Raw genomic sequence first — 23777 nt, forward strand, 5'->3', positions numbered from 1 at the left:
TTCATTGATGAATTAGTTTAAAACCATCTGGTAAAATAAAATGAAAGCACATGTATTATAAGTCAAGCGTAGCTAATAATGCATTCCTACTTTAGCACTCAAGTACTTCAAACATGCACAATGTTGCTGAGAAGCTGCAGAATAAGCTTTGTGAACGATATCCATTAAGCTTTTATTTACTAAAGCGAAAGGAAAAGAGGTACAGATGGGAAGATAAGTGCAGTGAAGTCCATTAAGGCAACGTGTTATGGTTATGATTAGATAATGAACTATCACATTCACCTCTTTCAAAGCCATTTACTAGCAGACATCCACTGGGGTACACACACCATAAAGCCTTCTGCAATTAGCGCCTTCACACGACTACATCATCATTACTAAGTTATTAGCAGGGCAGAGAACATGCAGTCAGACAAACCGCACTAAGTCTCAGTGATCCGTCCTGCAGCAGTAAGTATTTCATTTTTCCATGACATCATGGGCCCCCGGGGAGATTACTAAATCCATTTGGTGCATCGGCGGAGGGAGGTGGAGGGAAATATAAGAGCAGGATGTGATGGATTTCTAATAGAGCCTTGTGTGTGGGGGATAATCTGGTTGTGTTGGAACGAAAGTATCAGATCCCGCGTGGAAAGGGTTTCTCTAAAATGTGAAGTTGGAGATTAAACACCAACCCAAATCCTGATGTAAACTAAAAGAGTAACATGTAGGTCTAGAGAACCATATGTTGTTGATGGACTCGAGAAACGATACGTCTACTTCAGTTGTCAGATCAAGTCTGAAATGTTCCTTGCATCACTGCAGCTCCAAACTTCAAAACAAGGACAAATATTAAGACTTGATACAAGTACTTTTACCACAACATTACAATAACTAAATACATTACATTACATTACATTACATTACATTACATTACATGTCACTTGTTAGACGCTTTTATCCAAAGCGACTTACATACTCAATACTGTGGGCAATCCCCACAGGAGCAATTTGGGGTGAAGTGTCTCAGGGACACAACGACATGCTGACTGCAGTGGGGTTTGAACCTGTGACCCCCTCATCCAAACACCAATGCACAACCCACTGCACCACATGCCAAAAAAAGACAACATGTTCAAGACCCTTTAATGTACATTTGACTTTAACTGTGTATTTCATTTCAGAATTGACTGGTGCACAAAAGAGTGCTTCAGTCTAACGTTATTAACTCGTGGGACCCTGTATCTCCCATTTGATGGTAACAATTAATATTCACTGTTCAGGACATGGTTGGGGGATATAATCATGTTCTGAAAAAGGGCCTTTTTCTGTATTAAATTGCATTTTCAGATCAGCTACCTCAGTGTATAGCAGTTACATTTGGGCAAAGAAAAACATACTTATTGCGTAAAACAATGTGTTAAATACAAACACAGTGATTCTCATATAAATCTCAGCAAAAAGTGTTTTTGGAATATGGACCTGAATCTTTATAGGTAACATGTTATTCACGTTATATTTCTAATGTGTTCACGGATTGTAAAGTAACTTAAAAATCCTCCCCGACTTTCCGCTGCCCCACAGCGCCATTAGCGTGTAGCTTATGTAGAAAAAAACTGTCTTGAGCTAGCTATTTCCAGTCTTTTAGAAATGATTTGGTTGATGAATAGGCTATCGCTCGCCTTTCCAAATTACTTTATCAGCTAATGCTATGAAGCAATCCGATCAAAGGACTGTCGCTAAGTTACAGATAGCTGGCTAACTTTAGCTTGCTTGCTAGCTAATGTTGTATTCGTTATTCTCTAGTTGGTCAAATTAGGATTGTTATAAAAATATTAACGTTAAATCAAATTGTACAACCTTTTGTACAATAAAATGTGAATGACATACAATGCAACATAGAAAAACAATGACATCAAATCCCTATCACTGAATCATTCTTAATTAAAGTTCTAGCTAACAAGGTAGGTTTAAAATGAATGTTTCCATCCATTACATCATGGCTGTGACTAGATCATTAAAATCTGTTTATTAGGATCGAGTCTGAGTCGCTGCCACAGGAGATGTGAACTCAATATAACCAGCAGTATCTGGGTCAGACTTCAGTACATCCCAATATCTGAAATATCATTCCTGAAACTCAAGACGAAACCGTTACTGTTTGATTTCCAATATATCAATAAACTGAAGGATCGATTGATGGTTCTTTACAGGCTCTATGCACTTTCATATCAATACATTATTCATGCATTAGTTTTGAGACATTAGTGTAAATATAGCATACTAAAATGTGAATGAATGCTTGCAGTTTGATGAGGCTATACTTTAAACTAAATGCTGATCACCTTCTTAGCTTGTCAGCGTGCTAACATACACTATAATACTGAACTCAAGGCTTAAGTTGGTGCGAGGGTCACTAGTTTGCAGCTATTTGGTCATAAACCAAAGTATTGAAATGTACATTTAATGGAAATCCAGACAGAAGAGGAGATATTTAAGTCTTGACCAAAGTGGTAGACTTGACCATTTAAGAAGAAGTTTGCAGTATTCTGCCTGTTGCAACATCCCTGACATGGCATTAAATAAACATAAATACAACTTGTCCTAACCCTGGAGTTCACAGAGGATTTCTGAGAATTGCAAGATACTTGACAATAATTAATTGATGCTCAAAATGCTTAACGGAGCCTCTTTGATGTTATTTTCCTCTCCTTAGCTGCAGTACTTGTGTGCCTCGTTAGCACCATCTCATCTTTAAGTGCTGCCGGGATGACGTGTTTTTGTAGGCCGACCCTGAAGTTAGCATCCCTCTGGTTTCCTTTACAAAAAGCCAGTAGGATCTTTCAATGTTTTTGCTATAAGAGCATGGTCAGCAGGATAATCTCCACATAGTTATACTACTTTTATAATGGTTGAAGTGTAAATGCATTTGCCAGAAGTAAATGGCTAACATAATGGTTAGCTAATCACAACCAATGAAGTCAAGAGGCTTTGGACTAAATATTTAAACTACGGTATAGAAGTGTATGTTAGTCAATTTGGATAAGAGTGTCAGCTAAATACCATGTTATGTAATGTAAGAATCTCCACATATTGATACCAATTGTATGATTTTTAAGCGTAAATACAATGTCTAAAGCAGGAAGCTAACACCACCGCTAGGCTAAAGGTGGCAAATGTTTAGTTAAGCAGTCTCATTAGCCACTTGTTAGCAACCACTGTCTTTTGGACACATATCAATTGTAGAAAAACTTAAACTAAATAACATGTTATGTAATGTTAGAATCTCCACATATTGATACCAATTGTATGATTTTTAAGCACAAATACAATCACTAAAAGTGCGAAGCTAACACCACCGCTAAGCTAAAGGTGGCTAATGTTCGGTTAAGTAGGCTCACTGAGGCTGGAAAAAGGAGTCTTTTTTATTATGGTCCTTGGTCTTGGAATGACCTTCAATCAAGCCTCAAACTGAGGGCACTTGTCTCAATAGCATGTTTTAAATTGAAGTTGTCTGAAGTCCTCATCACCAGCTGCTCTTGCAGTAATAAGTAGTGCACCTTTCTTACTGTCCTAATGTGCACAATGTAGTGACTGCTTTTTCGTCTTTGGTTTTCTTAGTTATGTTCTCTGTATTTTATATGTTTGTGTTATGTGTAACGTTGCTGCCTTCTTGGCCAGGTCAGCATTGAAAACGAGATTTTATCTCAATGCTTTTATCTGGTTAAATAAAGGTTAAATAAAAAATAAAAATCATTAGACACTTGTTAGCAACCAACGTTTTTAAGATACATATTAATTGTAGAGAATCTCAAGCGTAAGCTAAATAGGAGGTAATGTAATGTAAGAATTTCAACATATGAACACCAATTGTATGATCTTTAAGCGTAAATACAATCTCAAAAGGAAGAAGCTAACACCACCGTTAAGCTAAAGGTGGCTAATGTTCAGTTGTTAGCTACCGCCGTTTTTAAAACACATATAGGCCTAAATTGTAGAAAATCTCAAGCGTAAGTGAAATACCAGTTAATGTAATGTAAGAATCTCCACATATGAACACCAATTGAATGATTTTTAAGCGTAAATACAACCTCCAAAGGAAGAAGCTAACACTACTGCTAAAATAACGTGGCTAATTTTTCTCTAATTTGTCTCATTAGCCACTTGTTAGCAACCGCTGTTTTTAAGACACATAAACTCTAGAAAATCTCATAGAAATCTCTTCGGCATTAACCATATTATATATTACTATTTTAAGCATCTAACCAACATTGCTCCCGTATTAAAGTGGATGTAATTCAAATTGAAAAATAGCGTCTATGGTTAACACAAGCTGAAGAGATTTTCCATGAGATTATGTGTCTTAAAAACAGCGATTGCTAACAAGTGGCTAATGAGACTACTTAATCAAACATTAGCCACCTTTAGCTTAGCGATTGTGATCTTTACAGATTGTATTTACGCTTACAAATCATACAATTGGTGTTAACATGTGGAGATTCTTACCATCTAACAAAACCACATTCGAAAAAACCTACTTTGAGACCAGCGAAGTGCTAAAAATAATGTTCTGGTTTAACAAATTATTCCTGCATCTTTTTATTCCCTCTCTTCTGAGTTTAGCCAGAGTGCACCTCATGATTCACCATCTGTTAGAGGTCAGTGATGTGCTCACTGGGCTCCTGAGACCCCAGTCTGCCACCTGGAGATTACAAATATTCCCAGTGGAGACGTTGGACCTCGGAACGAACTCTTCTACTGCTGACTGTGAGGAGCTGAGTCTCCATTATCCTGCATATTTTCAGGTCACACAGAATTATGGAAACTGTTTTAAAAAGCTGTTTTTTAAAATATGCCGTAGAGGGGTTGATTAATGCATAATGTTTTACACAAGGACAGATACACGTGTTGCACCTGAGAGCACAAATTGGGACTGTCATGTTGATGTATGCTGCTGTTAATAACTGGATTGTTTCAGCTTTATAGATACAGGAAATGTCTCTGCTACGATTGCATTATCCTGAAGGGCAAAACGTCCAGGCTGCTGAATGTCATTTCAGCCCTCCTCCAATAAAAAGAAACACACACATATATATATATATACAAGTATTATTTATGACTGTGTTGAATGTCATTGTTGGCATGTGGCGCTGCTCGGAGGACTGTGTTGTCAATAAGAAAATGTCACTTCAATTAAAGCTTTTAAAAAAGGGAATGTTAAGGTCAACAGGGGCTGTATTTACTAAGGCTTTTGTCGTGGAAAAAAAGCACATTTTGTGATTTAAGCCTTGAATTTGTTCTCTGTCCATTTCACATTTGGACTTTACAGTGTATCTGTTGTTCCATTAGCAGATAAAGAGCCCAGTTTTCTCTTGCATTATTGATAAAGTGCTCATATTGTGTCGGTCTAACGGACGACCTGCTATTTCTGACCACTCTTCATCCTTATCTCCACTGTGTGTCTGTAAAAGAAGGGGGTCTCTCCACATCTTATCTTATTATTATTTGACCGTTACATTCCTGGCACCAGTGGTCGGGCATACTGCCATTTAAGGCTAAAGAAGGACAGCAACTAACCCACAATGCACCTGGGCTTTATAAAAAACCCTCAAACAAAAGAAGCCTGGACAGCTAGTGAGAGGTCAGTAGCTGTTGGTAAAACACTTTTTTGATTTAGTCAGTGTTTATTCTGATTAGCCAACAAGTTTTTTGAGTTTCTTCCCCCCCAGTGTGTGCATTATCCTCTGCCATGGCCTCGGTGTCCTCGTCCAGCCGCAGATCTTCTTCGTCGTACCGCTCGTCTTCTCGTTACAGCACCTCCAGCTCCTTCCGGTCTGAGGGATCTTTGGGAGGATTGTCCGGACTCTTTGGATCCGATCTACGAGCCGTTTCTCGACTCTGCTGATGGCTCCAGTCTGTTTGGAGAGGAGAGCAGCGGGGGTCCCGTCTGTTCGACCCCCTTTGGAAGCAGACTCAGCAGCAGATCCTCTTATGGACACACTGGTGAGCAGACGATGGCAAAAGTACACACATCCTTTACTCAAGTAGAAGTACAGATACTCTGGTAAAAGTAGAAGTACTGACTAAACTTCTTAATCCTTAGATGCACGAGTGACTGGACCCTACACTCTTCCATAAGTGGGTCAAAAAGGACCCGTATTAGAATAATATGTGTTTTTATGCAATTTTTGTCATTTTGGTTAAGAAAAATCTGTTGTATAATATTTAGTATTATATTTTGGTTCACACTAGAAATATTTTATATTTAATTTTTCACTATTTATCATTTTAGAAATTTCTTTTACATTTTGAAAAAAAACGTTTTCCCAGAGGATTCCATAGAAAATGCATGCGGGTCATTTTTGACCCACTTATGGAAGCTTGGGGTAGTGATACAAAAACTACAATTTCTTAAAATGTATAAAATGTAAATTTAAAATTAGAATGGCATGATATCCAAAACATGTTTTTTGAGGAATAGCTGGAATATGAAATGATAAAAAAAAAGTAATTACAAAGATACTCTAAGAAAACCACCTCACCGGGTCAAAAAAGACCCACTTATGCATCTAAGGGTTAACTCAGGTTCAGGTTCAGGGTCTTTATTTGTACCCGTAGGTAGATTTAGTTTGCAGATAAAAACATCCATCCTGACACACTCTAAAAAACAAACACAGACAACAGACACCTCTCTAATAAAATAACTAATACAAGTACACCCTGCTCCGTCAAATCTCAAAATATTTAAAAACATTTAAAAAGAAAAACACTAGTACAAACATGGACATGCATATTACAATGTGGAGCATTTACTATTTTGTTCACGTAATGCTCCTTTATTTTCGTAAAGAAGGAGACATGATGATATTACAAATGTGTTAAAGATAAGATAAGAGGGTTAACCCAAATTGGGAATGTCTTGCGTTGCAGCAGCATACAAAACTAAACAAAACAAGGCATTGGACATGAGTAGAAATTAAAGAGTAGACCGTGAAGATAACACATCTATAAACTCTGACAATAAAACACTATTGAAGACAAGCAGATTTAATCAACTGCAGCTATAAAATACTAACGAAAGTGACTTTAAAAGGGTCTTAAATATGTTCTTAATGGTGACATGCATGATGTTGTCCTGAAGCTACATGAAAATAACGAAACAAAATGTTCTCGTTATGCAAGGGGAAGGTAGTTATGAAGTAAACATGTGAACAAAATGAATGGAAAAGATCAGATGGTTTTTTGTTCCAACATAACCCTGTTTTGTACCGATTGCTAATATTTAAAAACCTTATTTCATTTAAAAAAAGTTACATTAAAGTAGTTTAAATTAGCCTTTCTCGCATCATCCTGCTTTTCAGATGTGCTGGAGCAGGAAACAGCTTTAGTGCCTTGCTCATTTCAGCATGTTTTTAAGGCACAGGGTAGAGAGGCTTTCACTTGATCAGGAAGGAGGCAGGTGTATTTGAAGGTGTGGGTTGAATAGTAATGCCACAGAGAGGAAGAAGCTGCGTTTCAGAGAGTCTGCTTGGCTCCGTCTACTCTGTCGAATAGAGACATCATATCAAGGTGTGAGAGGGGGGGATGTTAGGCTGTAAAACACAGGAAGAATAAAACAGTTCTGGCGTAACAACCGCAATAAAATAAGCTTTATTACTGGTGTGACTAAATCATGGCATAATCTATAATCAGGTTATACATTTGATTTCATTTACCCATTTGGTAGTTTTTAGTACTTTAATATCAAAGGCTCACACGTGTTTATGCTCCCGCTGAGTCTGTTGTTTAATGAGAGATAGTCTCTGGTACTAAAACACATTTACAGCCAGATATAGGAGCTTCAGTCTCTCCTGGTGTTTAATGATCTGTGTGTTCTCATCAACAACTGAGACAATACCGCTCTGCTCCAACATAAGGACCTGGAAGTGTCATATATTAAATACAAAAGACATTGTAAAAGACATAATGCATGAATAAATAGTGTAAAATGTACAACTGATTGTGAAATGGTTAGTTAACTTTATTTCAATAACATTTGTAACTTTCCCATATCTGCATTTCCTCCATTTGACCCACATCTTTTATGTTATTTTTAATTCACATGTTTTTATTTGTGTCCCCTTATCATGACAGGGGTTGGCAACACTTCCTTATCTTTTTGAAACCGGTCCAGATACCAAAGTTAGCTATTTTTAGTTCAATGTTAAAGGTCACCTATCATGCTATTTTTAAGCAATAGCATAGGTCTCAGATATATACAAATATATAAAAAACATGTCTATGAAGTGTTTTGCTCAAAATACCAAACAGATCACCCATTCTAGCCATGCCTCATATCCCTCTGTTTCACTTCCTGTTTCAAAAGGGCTGATTTGGGGTATAAAGCTTTAAAAAAAATGTTTTTGATAACAAATAAAAAAGGAGGGGTATAGTAGATAGTGACATGTAATGTAATGTACATCATAAACATGTATTTGGAAGTCTATAGTACAGTGTAAAAAAGTAACGTATGTCATAAAAAGTCATACAAATTCATAGTATAATATTTCATGAAAATTCAAGAGTAGTCATAGGTCTTAAAAAGTCTTAAAAAGTCATAGTAGAGTTTGTCGTTAAAAGTCATTGTCTAGTACAGCGGTTCCCAACCTGTGGGTCCGCGGAGGCATTGCAAGTGGGCCACCAAATCATTTTTTGTATTTATTTGTATTTTTTTGTACAGGCTAAAGACACAAACCTGGACATTATAACATATAGGATATGACATTCCCGTCTCAGACAAAAATTAAACAAAATAAATAAAGATACAGTCAGTAGGATCACTTCAACATTTCACAAACAAAAATAGGTTGACAACCAAAAACCACCAAAAACACAACATGGCAAGCATATTGATTTATCGTTCCTTTAATCCCACTCTTCGATAGAGCTAATTGTTTCCCATGTCATGGCGTGTTGAGCCTTTGATTTTTTGTGACAATCATTTTTTCCGAAAGAAATTTTTAATCTACTTTTCAAACACCTTAAATTAAGATTACTCCTTGATTGACTTTTAAAAATATGTATTTTAGCCAGAAGAATAGCTGTATTTATTAACTGTGTGAGGTCTTCATCTAAAAGCCCAAATTAAATATTAAAGGTTGTAAATGTAAATTCAATATTTGCCGCCAAATAATCGGCAAAACATTATGATTTGTGTGGAAACATTTTCATTTTTAAGATTTCTTTTTTTAATTTTAACCTCTTTTCCTTTCTCTTTCTTGATCCTCCTTAGCAACGGTCATTACAGTCCTTAACAACGGTCATTACAGTCCTTAGCAACGGTCATTACAGTCCTTAGCAACGGTCATTACAGTCCTTGACAGCGGTCTGTTCTACTGGATTTACAGCATGTCACATGTTCTGAATTGACCCGAACTTTATTTAGCCTCCGTATTGTTTATGGTTGAATGTGGGCCGCGAAAACATTTGTGATTCTTAAGTGGGCCCTGAGTTGAAAAAGGTTTGGAACCGCTGGTCTAGTATCTGATAAAAAGTAATACAATAGTTATAGTAAAGTATCTTGTAAAACGTCATAAAAGTCATACGATAGCATTTCGTAAAAGTAAAATGCTATAGTATAAATACTAGGGCTGTCAAGTTAACGCGTTAATAACGCGTTAATAACGCGTTAATAACGCGTTAACGCAAAAAAAAATTAACGCCACTAATTATTTTAACGCGATTAACGCATGTGTATTTTTTGTCCTCGGCCGCCGTAGTTTCAGAGCGCATCGAGTTTAAAATACCATCTACAAGCTGATGCTGACAGCCCCGCTCCTGCTGCCCGCTTGTGGCAGACCACACTTCCACGCTCACCGGCAGCCCCGGACTGGCCATCGGGAGGACCGGGAGGGTGTGTGTATGTGTGGCGCGAGCGAAGCACACCTTACGTGTTGTTGTTAGCATCTGGTGCTAGCTAGCTGAGCTAACGGATATAAGGAGCTGTTTCAATGAAAACAGAGGAGCGACATTTCGCCGACAACTGCGCCGAGCACTTGACTTTATGCAGGTAGCCAGACAGCACACTCAGCACGGATAGTGCGCGCAACACAGCTCATACACACAGGCATATATGCCTTGAGCTGCACATAGCTCCAACAATCCATCACAGTGTCTCCACACACACACACACACACACACACACACACACACACACACACACACCACACACACACACACACACACACACACACACACACACACCCACACACACACACACACACACACACACACACACACACACACACACACACACACACACACACACACACACACACACACACACACACACACACTATTGTATGAGAGAGGTTCCAGGTTGAATTGAGGCGAATATTTGTAATGTTCAGGTTGTTGTGTTTAATATTCATGAGAATATTTGTCATTGTTCAAATGATAATAAACAAACATATAAAGCATATTTGTCCACTCATATGTTGATAAGAGTATTAAAAACTTGAAAAATATCCCTCTAAGGTACATTTAGAACAGATAAAAAATGTGCGATTAATTTGCGATTAATCGCGATTAACTATGGACTATCATGCGATTAATCGCGATTAAATATTTTAATCGACTGACAGCCCTAATAAATACATAAAAATCCTTAAAAAGTCATAGTATTTTCAGTCATTAAAAGTCATTGAAAAGGATAGTATGTCGTGAAAAGTCTTCATATAGTTTGTCATAAAATAGTCACTAGAAAGTAATAGTGCAATATGTAATTAAAAGTCACATAAAAATCAAATTACAGTATGTCGTAAAACATCATAAAAATCCCCAAATCTTAAGAATTAATACAAAAAGTATGCTGTAAAAAAGTTATGTAAAATAAATGGTATTGTTTGTCATAAACGTTATAAGAAAACAATAGTTCAGTATCAGTAAATGTGGTGTGTAATGAAAAGCCTCCTGTTGTTGCTCTTTAGCTCCTGTAGGGGGCGCTGTGACGGGGTCAGGTGGAGCGGTGCGTTGCCTGGGCGACTGCTACCTCCTGTCAGCTGACCTGCGGCAGTTTGAGCCGCACGACATCGCCGTGATGGCCTTCAACCACCATGTTGTCATCCATGCCCAGAAGGTGTGTGTGTGTGTGTGTGTGTGTGTGTGTGTGTGTGTGTGTGTGTGTTTGTACAGTTGTGGGTCACATGAAAACAATAGTAAAAAGTAATTTATCAGCGCCATAGTATTGAGTAATTTGTCCAATAAAAAAGTCATAAAATATCATGAAAAGTCCTGTTTTCTCTTCTGCCTCTCAGGTGCTGGATGATGGCAGCGTCAGCAACACATTTACCCATAAGTCCGTGTTTCCAGAGGACATGGACCCCCTGTCCGTCAGCGCGACCTTTAACCCCGACGGCTCCCTGCTGGTGAGCGTCCGCCGGACCCTGGAGCCTCTGGGGGTCAAAAACTACCGCAGTGAAGCTCACCTTTGACCTCATAACGCTCTCAGATACTACAGCTTTAATTATAGTATTTAATGATCACTGATAAAGCTTTTAAAGGCACTGTATATATAATAATACACATGTTATATACTGTAGTATCATGTACACATTTTTACTTCTTATGTGTGTATAAATATTTTTAGGGCTGGCATTTGTACAATTACAGCTGTCTGTTGTTTCAAACTGAGTTTTATCAAATAAAATAATAAGATGAATACAAAACCAACTTGTTTATCAAATGAATGAATGAATGTGCTTTTGGAAATAGGCTAGTATATGTATCTCATCATTACAATATTGGCTTTCTATCACAAGGGCCATTACAGTTATGCAACCAAGCAACAACAGCTGACTGATAGCTGTTTGATGATAGATCCCATCATTAGTTCTCAACATTTGTAATTATATAAAATCCAAACACTACGTATATATATCTACAAATAAAACTGCAAACATGTATTTAATAAGCTCTGCACTCTCCTCCACCATCACAGGTCCAGATGCTCTCCTCTATTCAAACACAGAAAAACAACATAATGCATGTGTGTGTGTGTGTGTGTGTGTGTGTGTGTGTGTGTGTGTGTGTGTGTGTGTGTGTGTGTGTGTGTGAACGAGGAAGCGACAGACGGAGAACAGAACACATTGTCCAGGATGGAGAGAAAAAGTGTGTGTGTGTGTGTGTGTGTGTGTATGTGTGTGTGTTTGTGTGTTTGTGCAGATCGTTACCGCCAACTGTTGCACTCACACTCCTCCTGGGGAAGAACGAATACTAGAGAAAAAAGCCATTTGGGCTCAGAAAGCTGTATTACTGAAGAGCTGCACGAGGTGTTGTTGAAAAGCCTCATTACTTTTCAATAAATGTCATGTAATGTGAGGCATCGATTCTAAATCAATGCAGTCCTTTGACGGGCTGTTTCTATGTGTACAATTGATGATATAACGGTATAATATGGGTGTAGTAACGGAGTAATCTGGGAGTAATATGGGTGTAGTAACGGAGTAATCTGGGAGTAATATGGGTGTAGTAACGGAGTAATCTGGGAGTAATATGGGTGTAGTAACGGAGTAATATGGGTGAAATATGGGTGTAGTAACGGAGTAATATGGGTGTAATATGGGTGTTACATGGGTATAATATGGGTTTAACAAGGGTGTAATATGGATGAAATATGGGTGTAATATGGGTGTAGTAACGGAGTAATATGGGTGTAATATGGGTGTAGTAACGGAGTAATATGGGTGTAATATGGGTGTAGTAACGGAGTAATATGGGTGTAATATGGGTGTAGTAACGGAGTAATATGGGTGTCGTGGTGTCATAGGGATGTATTAATGTGTAATAATAGCAGTGAAACATGGGTTATGGGTCTTATACGGGCGTAAAGTAGTAAATTCCAATCAATCAATATTAAATTATATTTCAAGGTGATTGCCCATTTAAGGGTTAATAGTAATAAAGACACCTTGTGTTTTCACTGAGGTAGATTCGAGCAGAATGAATGATGGGGTTTAAAGTAAGGAGCAAAAATGTTCCTTTCATCTCTATAAATAAAACGTGAACATTATTGCGACATCACTGCGTTTGCTTTCCGCCTGGGATTATCGGAGCAACACTAAAACAAACCCACCCAGGTGTTTTCCAGCTGTTACCGACGGGACACACAGCTGCAGAACTACAGTCCTCAGAGATATAAAAAAAACACAAAAACAGTTTGTTAAAATCTCATTTATTCATCCCTGATATACAAAACAATGTTTCATTTCTCCGTGTGAAAAATAGCTCTGGAGCTCCGTCTGTTTTGGCCCTCTGGGGTTGCCGTAGTGGAGGCCTCCAGTACAAAGTAAGTCCCTAAAGCGTGGATAACAAATAAGAAAACCCTCAACAGAAGAGGGTCTGGTCTTATCAAATCCCCTCGCATTCAAGAAGAGGGGAGAAGGGGCTTTTATTAGAGCGCCAGCTACAGGTCAAGCAGCAGTATTCACCACAACGCCTTTTAAAGACCAGACGGGGGAATGTTTCCTAACAGCCAAAATAAAACGTATATTATTTTCTTAAACAACACCAACATCTTCAAACTGTCCTTTAACATCTTAAGGTTGATTGTAGTGAGTTTCTATTGAGGCTTTTAGGAGACCCTCCCCCCTTAAATCATCGTTGAAATATCACCTGTGTGAGCGTCAGTTCTCCTCATATACATAAACATATTTTTACACTTTTCAGGTTTTTCTTTACAAAAATAAGGTTATCTTGCATTCAGTTGAACAAAGGGGGGGGGGGGGGGGGGTTACAGAGTGAGATGAACAACAGTTATTGCACAAATCGATTACCTACAAGTAGATCATCCATAAAAAGGAAGGAGAAAAAACAATAATTTCTACTTTGATTAATACAGACTAATAAATATGCATCGGCTTATATCTGCGAGATGAGATGAACAACGTGTGACATGTCGAGGCTCGGGCTGAAGGCAGGACGATGAGAATGGATGAAAAATAACAAATAAAGAAAGTATCTGTGTGTGAAAAGTGTCTGCATTGCTTATTCCCATGTATATATAGTATATGCAGGCACTTGTAGTACGAACATGCTTTTTTTTGGGGGTCTTTTCCTCTCTGTCCAGCAGCCGCTTGAAGCCTTTACCCCGCTATCGTGTTATTTGCAAATAAACGTCTTAGTAGAAATGTTTTACACAGCAACATTAAAATCAATCTCTTAAATCTTCAACAAATACCACAAAACAAACCCCCACCCAAATCTCATTTCATTCATTTCTCAGATTGGTTAAGACATTAAATTATCATTTTACAATACAGTCATGATGTTAAATATATTGATCTGGAAGCTTACGTTTGCTAAAACAGCTCACCCCCAGGTCGTCAGTGAATAAAGCTCCGTGTGTGTGTGAGGTGAAGAGGCCAATTCAAAAGTGAAATCATGGGGCTTTTAGTAGAGAACAGGGTGCAGGGGAGACATACACACACAGGCACAAACATATCATCCATTAGTCCCATTTTCATAACCGTCAAACTGTAGTTTTTGGTACATTTTGATCATATAAAACTAAGTCTCACATGCACTCTTGTCATGCGAAAGTCGTGCTGATCTACAAGACACCACGGGAAATCAAATCCATGCAACGCGTCTGATTCGGATGAAGTTAGAGGAGGTAAGGAGATTCTGCAGGTAGTAGTGGACAAAGAAAAAGGGAGTGTGTGTTATGGGATGTGTTCAGCAGTGGAGGAACGATGGAGAGAGCGAAAACAAATCGATGTTTTTCTGTCCATGGCTTGGAGTTTTATAGTAGACATGAATAATTAAACACGCAGTACTTAAACATTATCTGCCATGCTTGCGAATCAGAAACCAGCTGACGTTAATCTGTCATGGCTCCAGTTTCAGACTCACGTGAGAAACATCATATAGCAATGGCTCGTGGAGGTAAGAGGAGAGCATTTTTTAGGGTTGAACGACAGATTCGACAACGCGCTTACGTTCGGTTTTCTTTCTTCTGCAATAGTTAAGCTTCATACTGGTGAACAAGGTACATGTATTAATGGTTCAAACACGTCTTCGACCACGCAGTAGTGTCAGTTAATCTCAAAGGATCAGGTCTTTGTATGCATGTACCTCCCGTCGAGTCAAATCGGACCGATTCACTACTTTCCTCCGTCAAAAAATATTGTGTTTTACATTTGATCGCCTCAAGACCTCACGGTTTCCTCCACAGTAGGTATTTGAACGTTACTGATCGCTACTTTAATTTAATTTTTAAGTGGTTTAGTCAACTTTGTAACTCCTGGGTATTGTGTTGGTACATTAGAGAGGACACACCCACATGTTCATCGTCTATCCTTTGTATATTCACTGCAGTTATCCATGTTAACCAGAGACATTGTTTAAAGGGGTGTTAAATCAAATTGGTTAATGGTTTTATGTTAATATACAAAGTCTACACTAAAGTAAGGGTGAGAAACGAACCTACAGGAGTGTTCAGCTGCTTCTTCTGCTCACATATTATCACGTGCTGCCGTATATATATATATGTTGGGAACATAGTCTGCCCGTTACGTCCTTTACTTGCTGGGCTTCTTCTGTGTCTGGTAGTAATGGAGGTTAGCTAACATGGCGCTCAAAGGCAGATTGATGAGAGCCCCCGAGCAGCTGGTTAGGTAATGGTGTCTTCATTCAGCCGTCCATTTGCTCTCCGTTCTCCCTCCTTCCTCCCTCTCCATCTCTGCAGCGGTTATTAACAGCTATATTTAGACAAGACTCTCTGAGAGCGTGCGTGTGTGTGTGTGTGTGTGTGTGTGTGTGTTTCTATGTGTCGTTGCAATGTAAGGCTACACAGGATGAAAGGAGTGTGTGTTATGGGGGAAAACAGCTACAAGTGTTTGGGCCCAACAGGCATGCATAGACTTCACTCTCCACTGACGCGTCTCAGTGAAGACATGAGACCCACGGAGAGAAAGAGAGGTATTATGGAAACAAGAGAAATGCAAACTAAGGCATCCGTCCCCTCGGTCCAGTGTTCGTTAACGGGACAAACTGTCGTGGAGTTTCACAAAATAAAATGGTGCAATGGCAAATTCCAGTTCAACCCAGACCACCTGATCAGAGACAAAGCGCTGGAACACAATAACTAAAACAATCCTATAAGAAATAGTCGTTTGCTACCCTCGTCATGCACGCTCACATTTACTCACACACACACACACACACACACACACACACACACACACACACACACACACACACACACACACACACACACACACACACACACACACACACACACACACACACACACACACACACACACACACACACACACACACACACACACACACACACACACACACACACACACACACACACACACACACACACACACACACCACACACACACACACACACACACACACACACACACACACACACACACACACACACACACACACACACACACACACACACACACACATACACATACACGTTATTCTTCCTTGTCATCGTTGCTTAGTTTCTACTCTTGCAGGTCCAGACTTTGATCTACAGATAAACACGAGCTGCCTAACAAAACAATAATCCCTTTTTTATTTTTGAAAGATTTGAACTCTTTTTACCCCAAAGGAGTGTCAGTGCAAGACTCGTGTGGGGAGTCCTCGAAACACAGTGGGACATGGAGGAGAAGAGGAGGGGATGAGGGGAGGAAGAAGGAGAGGAAGAGGGATGAGGAGAGGGAAGAGGAGAGGGAAGAGGAATGAGGAGAGGGAAGAGGAGAGGGAAGAGGAATGAGGAGAGGGAAGAGGAATGAGGAGAGGGAAGAGGAAGAGGAGAGGGAAGAGGAAGAGGAGAGGGAAGAGGAGAGGAATGAGGAGAGGGAAGAGGGATGAGGAGAGGGAAGAGGAATGAGGAGAGGGAAGAGGAGAGGGAAGAGAAATGAGGAGAGGGAAGAGGAGAGGGAAGAGGAATGAGGAGAGGGAAGAGGAATGAGGAGAGGGAAGAGGAAGAGGAGAGGGAAGAGGAAGAGGAGAGGGAAGAGGAGAGGAATGAGGAGTTACTGTGAGGCGAACAGGACTCTTTCCAGAATGAAATATTGATCCTAAACCCTGAGGATTTTTGCATTTTTTGTTACTTTGGGAGCTTAAAGATCTCAATGTCCTCCTCTTCTTCCTCCTCTTCCTCCTCGTCCTCCTCGTCCTCCTCACTGGGACTTCTCGTCGGACTCGGAGGGGGTCTGTTCTCGGGGCAGAGACAGACTCTTGTGGCGGTCCCACAGCTTGTGGAGCTCCGTGGCTTCGTTCTCGCTGCTGCTGGTGCCGCTGTCTCTGAAGCTGGCCAGAGGGGGGCGCACCTTCACCCCCTTCACCGTCACCGAGCCCTCGATGGCCTTACGCAGCTGGGGGGGGGGGGGGGGGGGGGGAGAGGTTTAGATTCAAAGACTCAAAGGTTTTATTGTCATATGCACAAAGCTACAGTGTAGAAAGACAATGATGACGTATGAACCGAGCTCCTCCAACGATGCAACATATATACTCAAATACTAAATAGTGCAAGAAGTCTCTATACATGTCAATAGAATATGATATGAACAAGAACAGAATATGAAATTAAATAATGTACATTAAGACAAAATGAAATACGGTTTATTGCGGTGATAACTATTTATATAGATAAGTAGATAGCAAGATGACAAACAGATGAATGTGTATCGGGGCACTTTACAGAGCTCAGGTGTTCAGTCTTATTGCCTGTGGGATGAAACTGTCCCTGAGTCTGGTTTCTGTCCACATGCTGCGGTACCGCCTGCCAGACAGAACAGTTTCTGGGGGTCTTTTGTAATCCTGAGGGCTTTCTTCCTGAGCCGGCAAAGAGAGATAAAGACCAGGCAGTCAAGCAGGAAGCACCCCAATGAAGCCATGTACGATTCGTCTGCCCTAACCGACCACAACGCAACGGGTTTTAAGATCCTAACCTCAAGGGACTAAACTGCTTCTGTGTCTCAATGTGCGTAAATATATTCTGTACATTTGCTATTTCATTTGCGTCCAAAAGTATGGTAATATGCACACTTTTAAGAACTCAAGTTGAGTGCAGAGCGCTGGACAAGGGTCGCCATCTTGGCTAGAAAAAAGACTTGTATACAATTAAACTAAAACCCCCTAATCCAGTGTTTCTCAAACCTTTTCATACCAAGGACCACTTAACCAATAAAAAAATACTCGCGGACCACCTAACTCCACAAATATCCAAAATCACATTGTTTTTCTAGAACAGATTACAAATCGCAACATGTGTGATGAAGGTGTGGCGCTGGGCGGTATCATGCAATCGAAGGAAAACTTAAGCTCGCTCCATTACGGAGATATTCCCGCGAGAGTGCGGAAAACTTAAATGTATTTATTTATTTCAAATGTGAAATTTTACCAATATACTCACGGACCACCAGTTTGAGAAGCATTGCCCTAATCAAACAAACTAAATGTTGCTTTACGGTCTATTTTACACTAAATCAGACCCTGATTTACAGAGACTGTTTTGTAGGATTTGTGAAATCTGGAGTGCTTCTGAGGACACTCCAAACCTAATTTCTTTGACGTTTCCTGACAAAATAACTTTGTAATTTGGTAGGGAAAAGGAAGACAAGCTTTGCCCATCTTCTGTTTTGAATGATCAGAACACCTTGGGTTTAAATTGACTTTAAATAAATAAGGAAACATATATTTAAAGTCTTATACAACATTCTTCCTGATCAGCACATTGGAGCTTTTGATCAGGATTCTCTACTCTCATCCCATCTCTCTTATTTCTGAGTGTGAGCGTAGAACTGAGGTTTCTGTTGGCTTGTGTTCTCTCTGAAGGGTCTCGGTGCTACAGGTCCAGAGTAAAGAGAGCAGCGTCTGAATGCTGCAGGGTGGAAATAACGCACTTGAATCATTCTTCTTCTGTGCAGTGTGTGATGTAACTGCGTGTCTGTTTGGCAGACGGCTTTATCTGCTGCTGGAGCCAAGAACAAAACAGCCTAAATGTCAGGGCGAGGCAGCGGCGGTGCACTCGGCAACAATCCTCTCTCACTGCCCGGCCAATTCACAAAAGAGCGAGGAGGTTTTTCAGTTGTTTTGTGAGGCAGGAGACAATAGATAGAGACGGCAATATTAAGCAGCCTTTTGTCTGTAGATGACAGGCAGAGGGAGGAGGTGTGTGTGTGTGTGTGTGTGTGTGTGTGTGTGTGTGTGTGTGTGTGTGTGTGTGTGTGTGTGTGTGTGTGTGTGTGTGTGTGTGTGTGTGTGTGTGTGTGTGTGTGTGTGTGTGTGTGCAGCACAGTGACAGCACTGATGACATTCACAGTGATTTGACAATAATAAAGAAGCAGCAAATGCGCTTCCTGTGTAATTAATGGCAGTCTTAGAGCTTCTTATAAGAGACGAGGTTTCTCTACATATGGATGTAGGATATCCGATCGTTAACAAGCTGCATGGTCTTTCCCTGTGAAGCAAGTCAAGAACCCAATCCACAACATGTCCATGATGGGTTAGCAAACATATGTGAAAGAGCTGTAATGGGACCCTTACCTCTTTGAGGGAGACGACCCCGATGAGGCGTCCGATGCTGGTGACGTAGGCGTGGTCGAGTCCCAGCAGGGAGAAGATGGTGTGGGTCTGCAGGGAAACACCAAAGAACCATAAGTATGTGTTGGGAAAACACTGAATGTCCTCTTTCAATGTGAGAGTACACATGCTAACAAAGGTATCCCAACTGTAGCTGTGAACATGACAGGATGTATGATTACCTAGAAGAGCATCAGGACTGTTTGAGGCATATGATAGCTATGTGATTAACATGATGATTCAGCCTCTATGGAGATAGACATATGACAAGCATGATCATTTCTGACGTGGAGCTAATCTGAACTAAACATTGAATACTGCTTTCTATTCCTCCATCTTGTGACTGTGTAACTCCCTCTCTTGGATATCAGCATGTGAAGGACACTGCTCAGGAACTAGTTGATGCTCTGTATGTGATGACTACTTCCATTCTGGAGAGGATCACAAACACATGGATCCTGATGTTGAAGCTCAAGCCGGGGACGAGTGATGTTTGTCTAACAGTATAACATTATAACACTTGAAACAAGTTCCTGCTTTCTACAGAAAATGAGGCTCAGATGCTCCACTGACTTCAATTATCCAACGCTGACAAGTTCATTCACAAATGGATTCACTCAACGGGTCATGTGATCTGCTTAATGGGATACGACCACTGCAATTTGGTGTTTTTTTTGCAAGCACCATCTGCATAACTTAAAATGTCTAACTATATAAACATGTGGTCCATTTCAGCTTTGTAAACTATCTCCAAAGAAAGATTTTATAGCGTTAAAAGATACAAAAAAGACTTAAAACAAATTAATACCGTTTTGTAGGATTTGTGAAATCTAGGTTCCTTATGAGGACACTTCAAACATAACAAGGGATCATCAAACCTCATCTCTTTGAAGTTTCCTCAAAAAATAACTTTGTAATTTGGTACCGATTACAGAGAATCTACATTTGCCCTATTTCTTTTATTGGATTATTTCATCATCTTTCGTAATAATGTATTCTAAAATTACCATAAATGTTTTCCTCCTAGTGTTCACTTAAGGTTGGGTATCGGGACATTTAAAAAAAGGACCCAAATTATTATCAGCTTCTCCTTTTCAACTTATTTTATCATTTATTTTTGCTTTTGTAAAGTAATGTTTGCAGTCTCTCTCTCTACTTCACTAAACTTGTATTTTAATTGTTATTTAGTTGCCAAAAATAACCAAATGCACAACAAAGTGCACTTCCAAATGCAGTTGACTGATAGTATAACCCATTTCTTTCAATGTTACATGAATATCGCAATAATATTCTTTTGGTTTTGTTATGGCAGATTCCTTATCACAGCGTGTTTCTCGCTTATTTATTAAGGTAACACAGGTCAGAGAGGCTCCATTGCCTCTTCCGCTATTATCAGTAGACGTACCCATGTTAAGTAAATTGGCCAAGGTCAGAGGAAGTCCAAGGGAGGTCTAACTAACAAGACTTTCTTGTTAGTTAGTGGTTCATATCCAGCATGCATTAGCTAAGAAATGATAAGGATGTTGGTGTGTTAGTCAATGTAAGGAACATTGTATGTGGTCATGTGCAAACGTATATATAGTTTATTCATTGGATAACTCATATCCTGCAAGACTCCTAAAGACGTCATGAGATAATGACCTTTCCACTGCTGGAACACATTAACATATCAACTATCTGTGCCACGTATGTTTCAAGTGTATGTTCACGTGTGTTTTACGTGTATAAAGCACACCAGATCTTTCTAGTCTGTGGGGACATTTCTGCGATTGGTTGCTGTTGAAGCAAGGTGATGCTACTCAGAGATTATTGTTTGTTGTTGCGCAACTGAATAATAATTCATCTCAACCATATTTCTGTTTGTGTTTTATTGATCTCTCTCTCTGTGTTTAACAGTTTAATATTCGTTTGTCAAAATCTGTAATTAGGATTGCGTCAAATGTGATATTTCTTTCCACAACAAACGTCTCACTTCACGCTTTGACACTTTACTGATGACCTGGCTGATGACTGAAGCACACCTTTATTTGGTAATCATTTGTATGTTAATATAATGTTCATCAGGGATGTGTATGGAGGTCTACATGCAGACGGGAGGCTCTAATAACGCTGTCGACCGCACATTAACCTGACAGCTGTCTCATGAATGGGGTCGAACGCAGGCGGCAGATGTTAAGAGTCTCATAAAAAAGGGGGATTAAAGTCAAGAACACTATCTAATAATAGACTTGAAGTCATGTGCACGAGTTCATCTTGTGAATCCCAACATTTCCCCTTTAAAATAAACAGTTTTCTGTAAGTCATATCCTGCAAAACCTCCTTACTCTTGTTGTAGCAAACACTGTGGATGGTGGCTTAAAGCCCACCTCCGCTACGCGCCGTTCGTTAGATGAGCCTGGTTATATTAAAGGGGGGATGTAGGTCAATACTGATGTACATAAGTATCACACTGGACAGAGTTGACAGTTCCAAATGCTCGTCATGAAGTCCACTGACTTGCTGCCCGCCGTAACAGATGGCACTCTTAAAGAAGCACAGGAAGCAGGCTCTTTACTGCTTTGCAAGAAATATAGTACTCAGAGAGACGTGCTTTTCCAGACACTGAAGAAAGCAAAATTCCATGACTTGTCGCTATCAGGGCTGTTAGGGAAAAACATCAGGCAATACTCTCCACTTTCAAACGTGTTTTATATAATCATGTAGGCAGCTTCGTTTGAGTGCTTCATAATAGAGGAATTCATATGACTCATTTGTATGCAGCACCCATCACAAAAACCACAAAGCCAAATAGTTCGGTGGCTTCTGAAGTGCCGTCGGTGCCAGACGTGTCTTTATTCTGGCATTTATACTTTCAAATAGTTGAAAAAGTACTTTTGTTTTGGCACGTTTCTTTGACCCGTTTCTGCTCTGTTTCTACTCTCTGCCCTATTAGTACTGTATTTGCTGATGCAACGACTCCATGTCCCCACGGGGGTCATTAAAGTTTCATTGAATCTCCGCTCCATTACTGAAGTGACTGTCGGGGGAGTGCAGCTAAAAGCAAAAAAAAAGAGCAAGAAGTCAAAAAAACTTCAACGGTGGATTACAACGGTTGCAAGATTGATGCCAACTGGAGTTTTACTTCCAGACCCCGTTTAGTTTTTAATGAGACGTTTTTGCTTTGACAGAACGGACATTTGGGATATCTGAAATTGATCCCACCGTGCCAAGCAACAGAACGCTGTGCCAAGACAAAGATTGTTACGTGTTTTTAGGCGAGCAATCTGTTAGAAAGTAGCTCTAAAATAAGATATAAAAGCAGTCTGAGTCTGCTCACCTTTAATTCAGCCCGTTCACATCAGATTTAAATGTAATTCGCTGATTTAAAAAGGGCTGAAAACGTATTGATGATCACCACAGTGATGCCAGTTTCTGCCCTGAATCATTGGGTCATGTTTGGTGTTTAATCTTAAGTGAAAACCACGGGGGAAAAGGATGTAATGTAAGTGTTCTTTAAATGATAGTTTAAAACTTAGATACGCCCAAATAAAAATAAACTTTCTTCTTACTTTCTTTCTTACATTTTGATTTATCTCAAATGACATTTAGTGTGACATTTACGGCCATTTGCAGTAACTCATCGAACTGATGTAAGAACATTTGATATAATGTTTTAAGTAACAAGTTTTAGAGGACTTTGTAACCTTTGGGCCGAACCAAGTTTAACTTTGTCCAGTCAGGCCCTTTTTAACCAACATATACAAGACTGAAAATCACTTTTTAAATGCATAATTTACAAGCTGGACAATCACACCTAGTTTTTCATTTGTTGATATAAGGGAAGGTCACTTCTGGAGGGTTTGTATTGTTGTCAACTGTTGTAAAGTCTGCAAGGGTTAAAACTCATTCTCAGCATTTCATGTTGAGCTTCACTTTAAGTTGTTGGGATAGCCAAGCTCAGTACAAAAGGTGTAATCATAATTTCTTGTTGCAATATTTCTTGTGTGTCAGATTAAGATTCATCTTAAAATCCAACCTCACGTCACTTTACAGCTCCGTTAGTTTAAGCTCAAGTTTATACTAATAAAGTTACAAGGACTCAAGAGTACTTCCCTCTGTTTTCAGAGCATGCAGCCAACGAGGTAGGTTGTTACAGTTATTTTACAGTTAATTACTTTACCAAAAGTCATCTCACCTGCATGTTATTGTGTGTGTAACATGGTGCCA

The 23777-nt window shown here is 39.6% G+C and overlaps 1 protein-coding gene and 1 pseudogene across 2 annotated transcripts in view; one reads left to right on the forward strand and one right to left on the reverse strand.

Annotated features, from left to right (window-relative positions):
* The first annotated feature begins 5626 nt into the window (after positions 1 to 5626).
* Positions 5627 to 11569, forward strand: LOC117475929 (annotated as a pseudogene).
* Positions 11570 to 16942: 5373 nt separating this feature from the next.
* The window catches only part of LOC117475891 (chloride channel protein 2-like), a gene marked incomplete at its 5' end in the record, with an annotated part of 70427 nt that continues 63592 nt past the window's right edge, over positions 16943 to 23777 (reverse strand). For both annotated transcript variants that reach the window (XM_034122232.1, XM_034122231.1), the window contains 2 exon segments: positions 16943 to 17362; positions 19536 to 19622. In XM_034122232.1, coding sequence (XP_033978123.1) covers positions 17168 to 17362; positions 19536 to 19622 — 282 coding nt within the window.

This window comes from Trematomus bernacchii, unplaced genomic scaffold (assembly GCF_902827165.1).
Source record: "Trematomus bernacchii unplaced genomic scaffold, fTreBer1.1, whole genome shotgun sequence".
Lineage (NCBI taxonomy): Eukaryota > Metazoa > Chordata > Actinopteri > Perciformes > Nototheniidae > Trematomus > Trematomus bernacchii.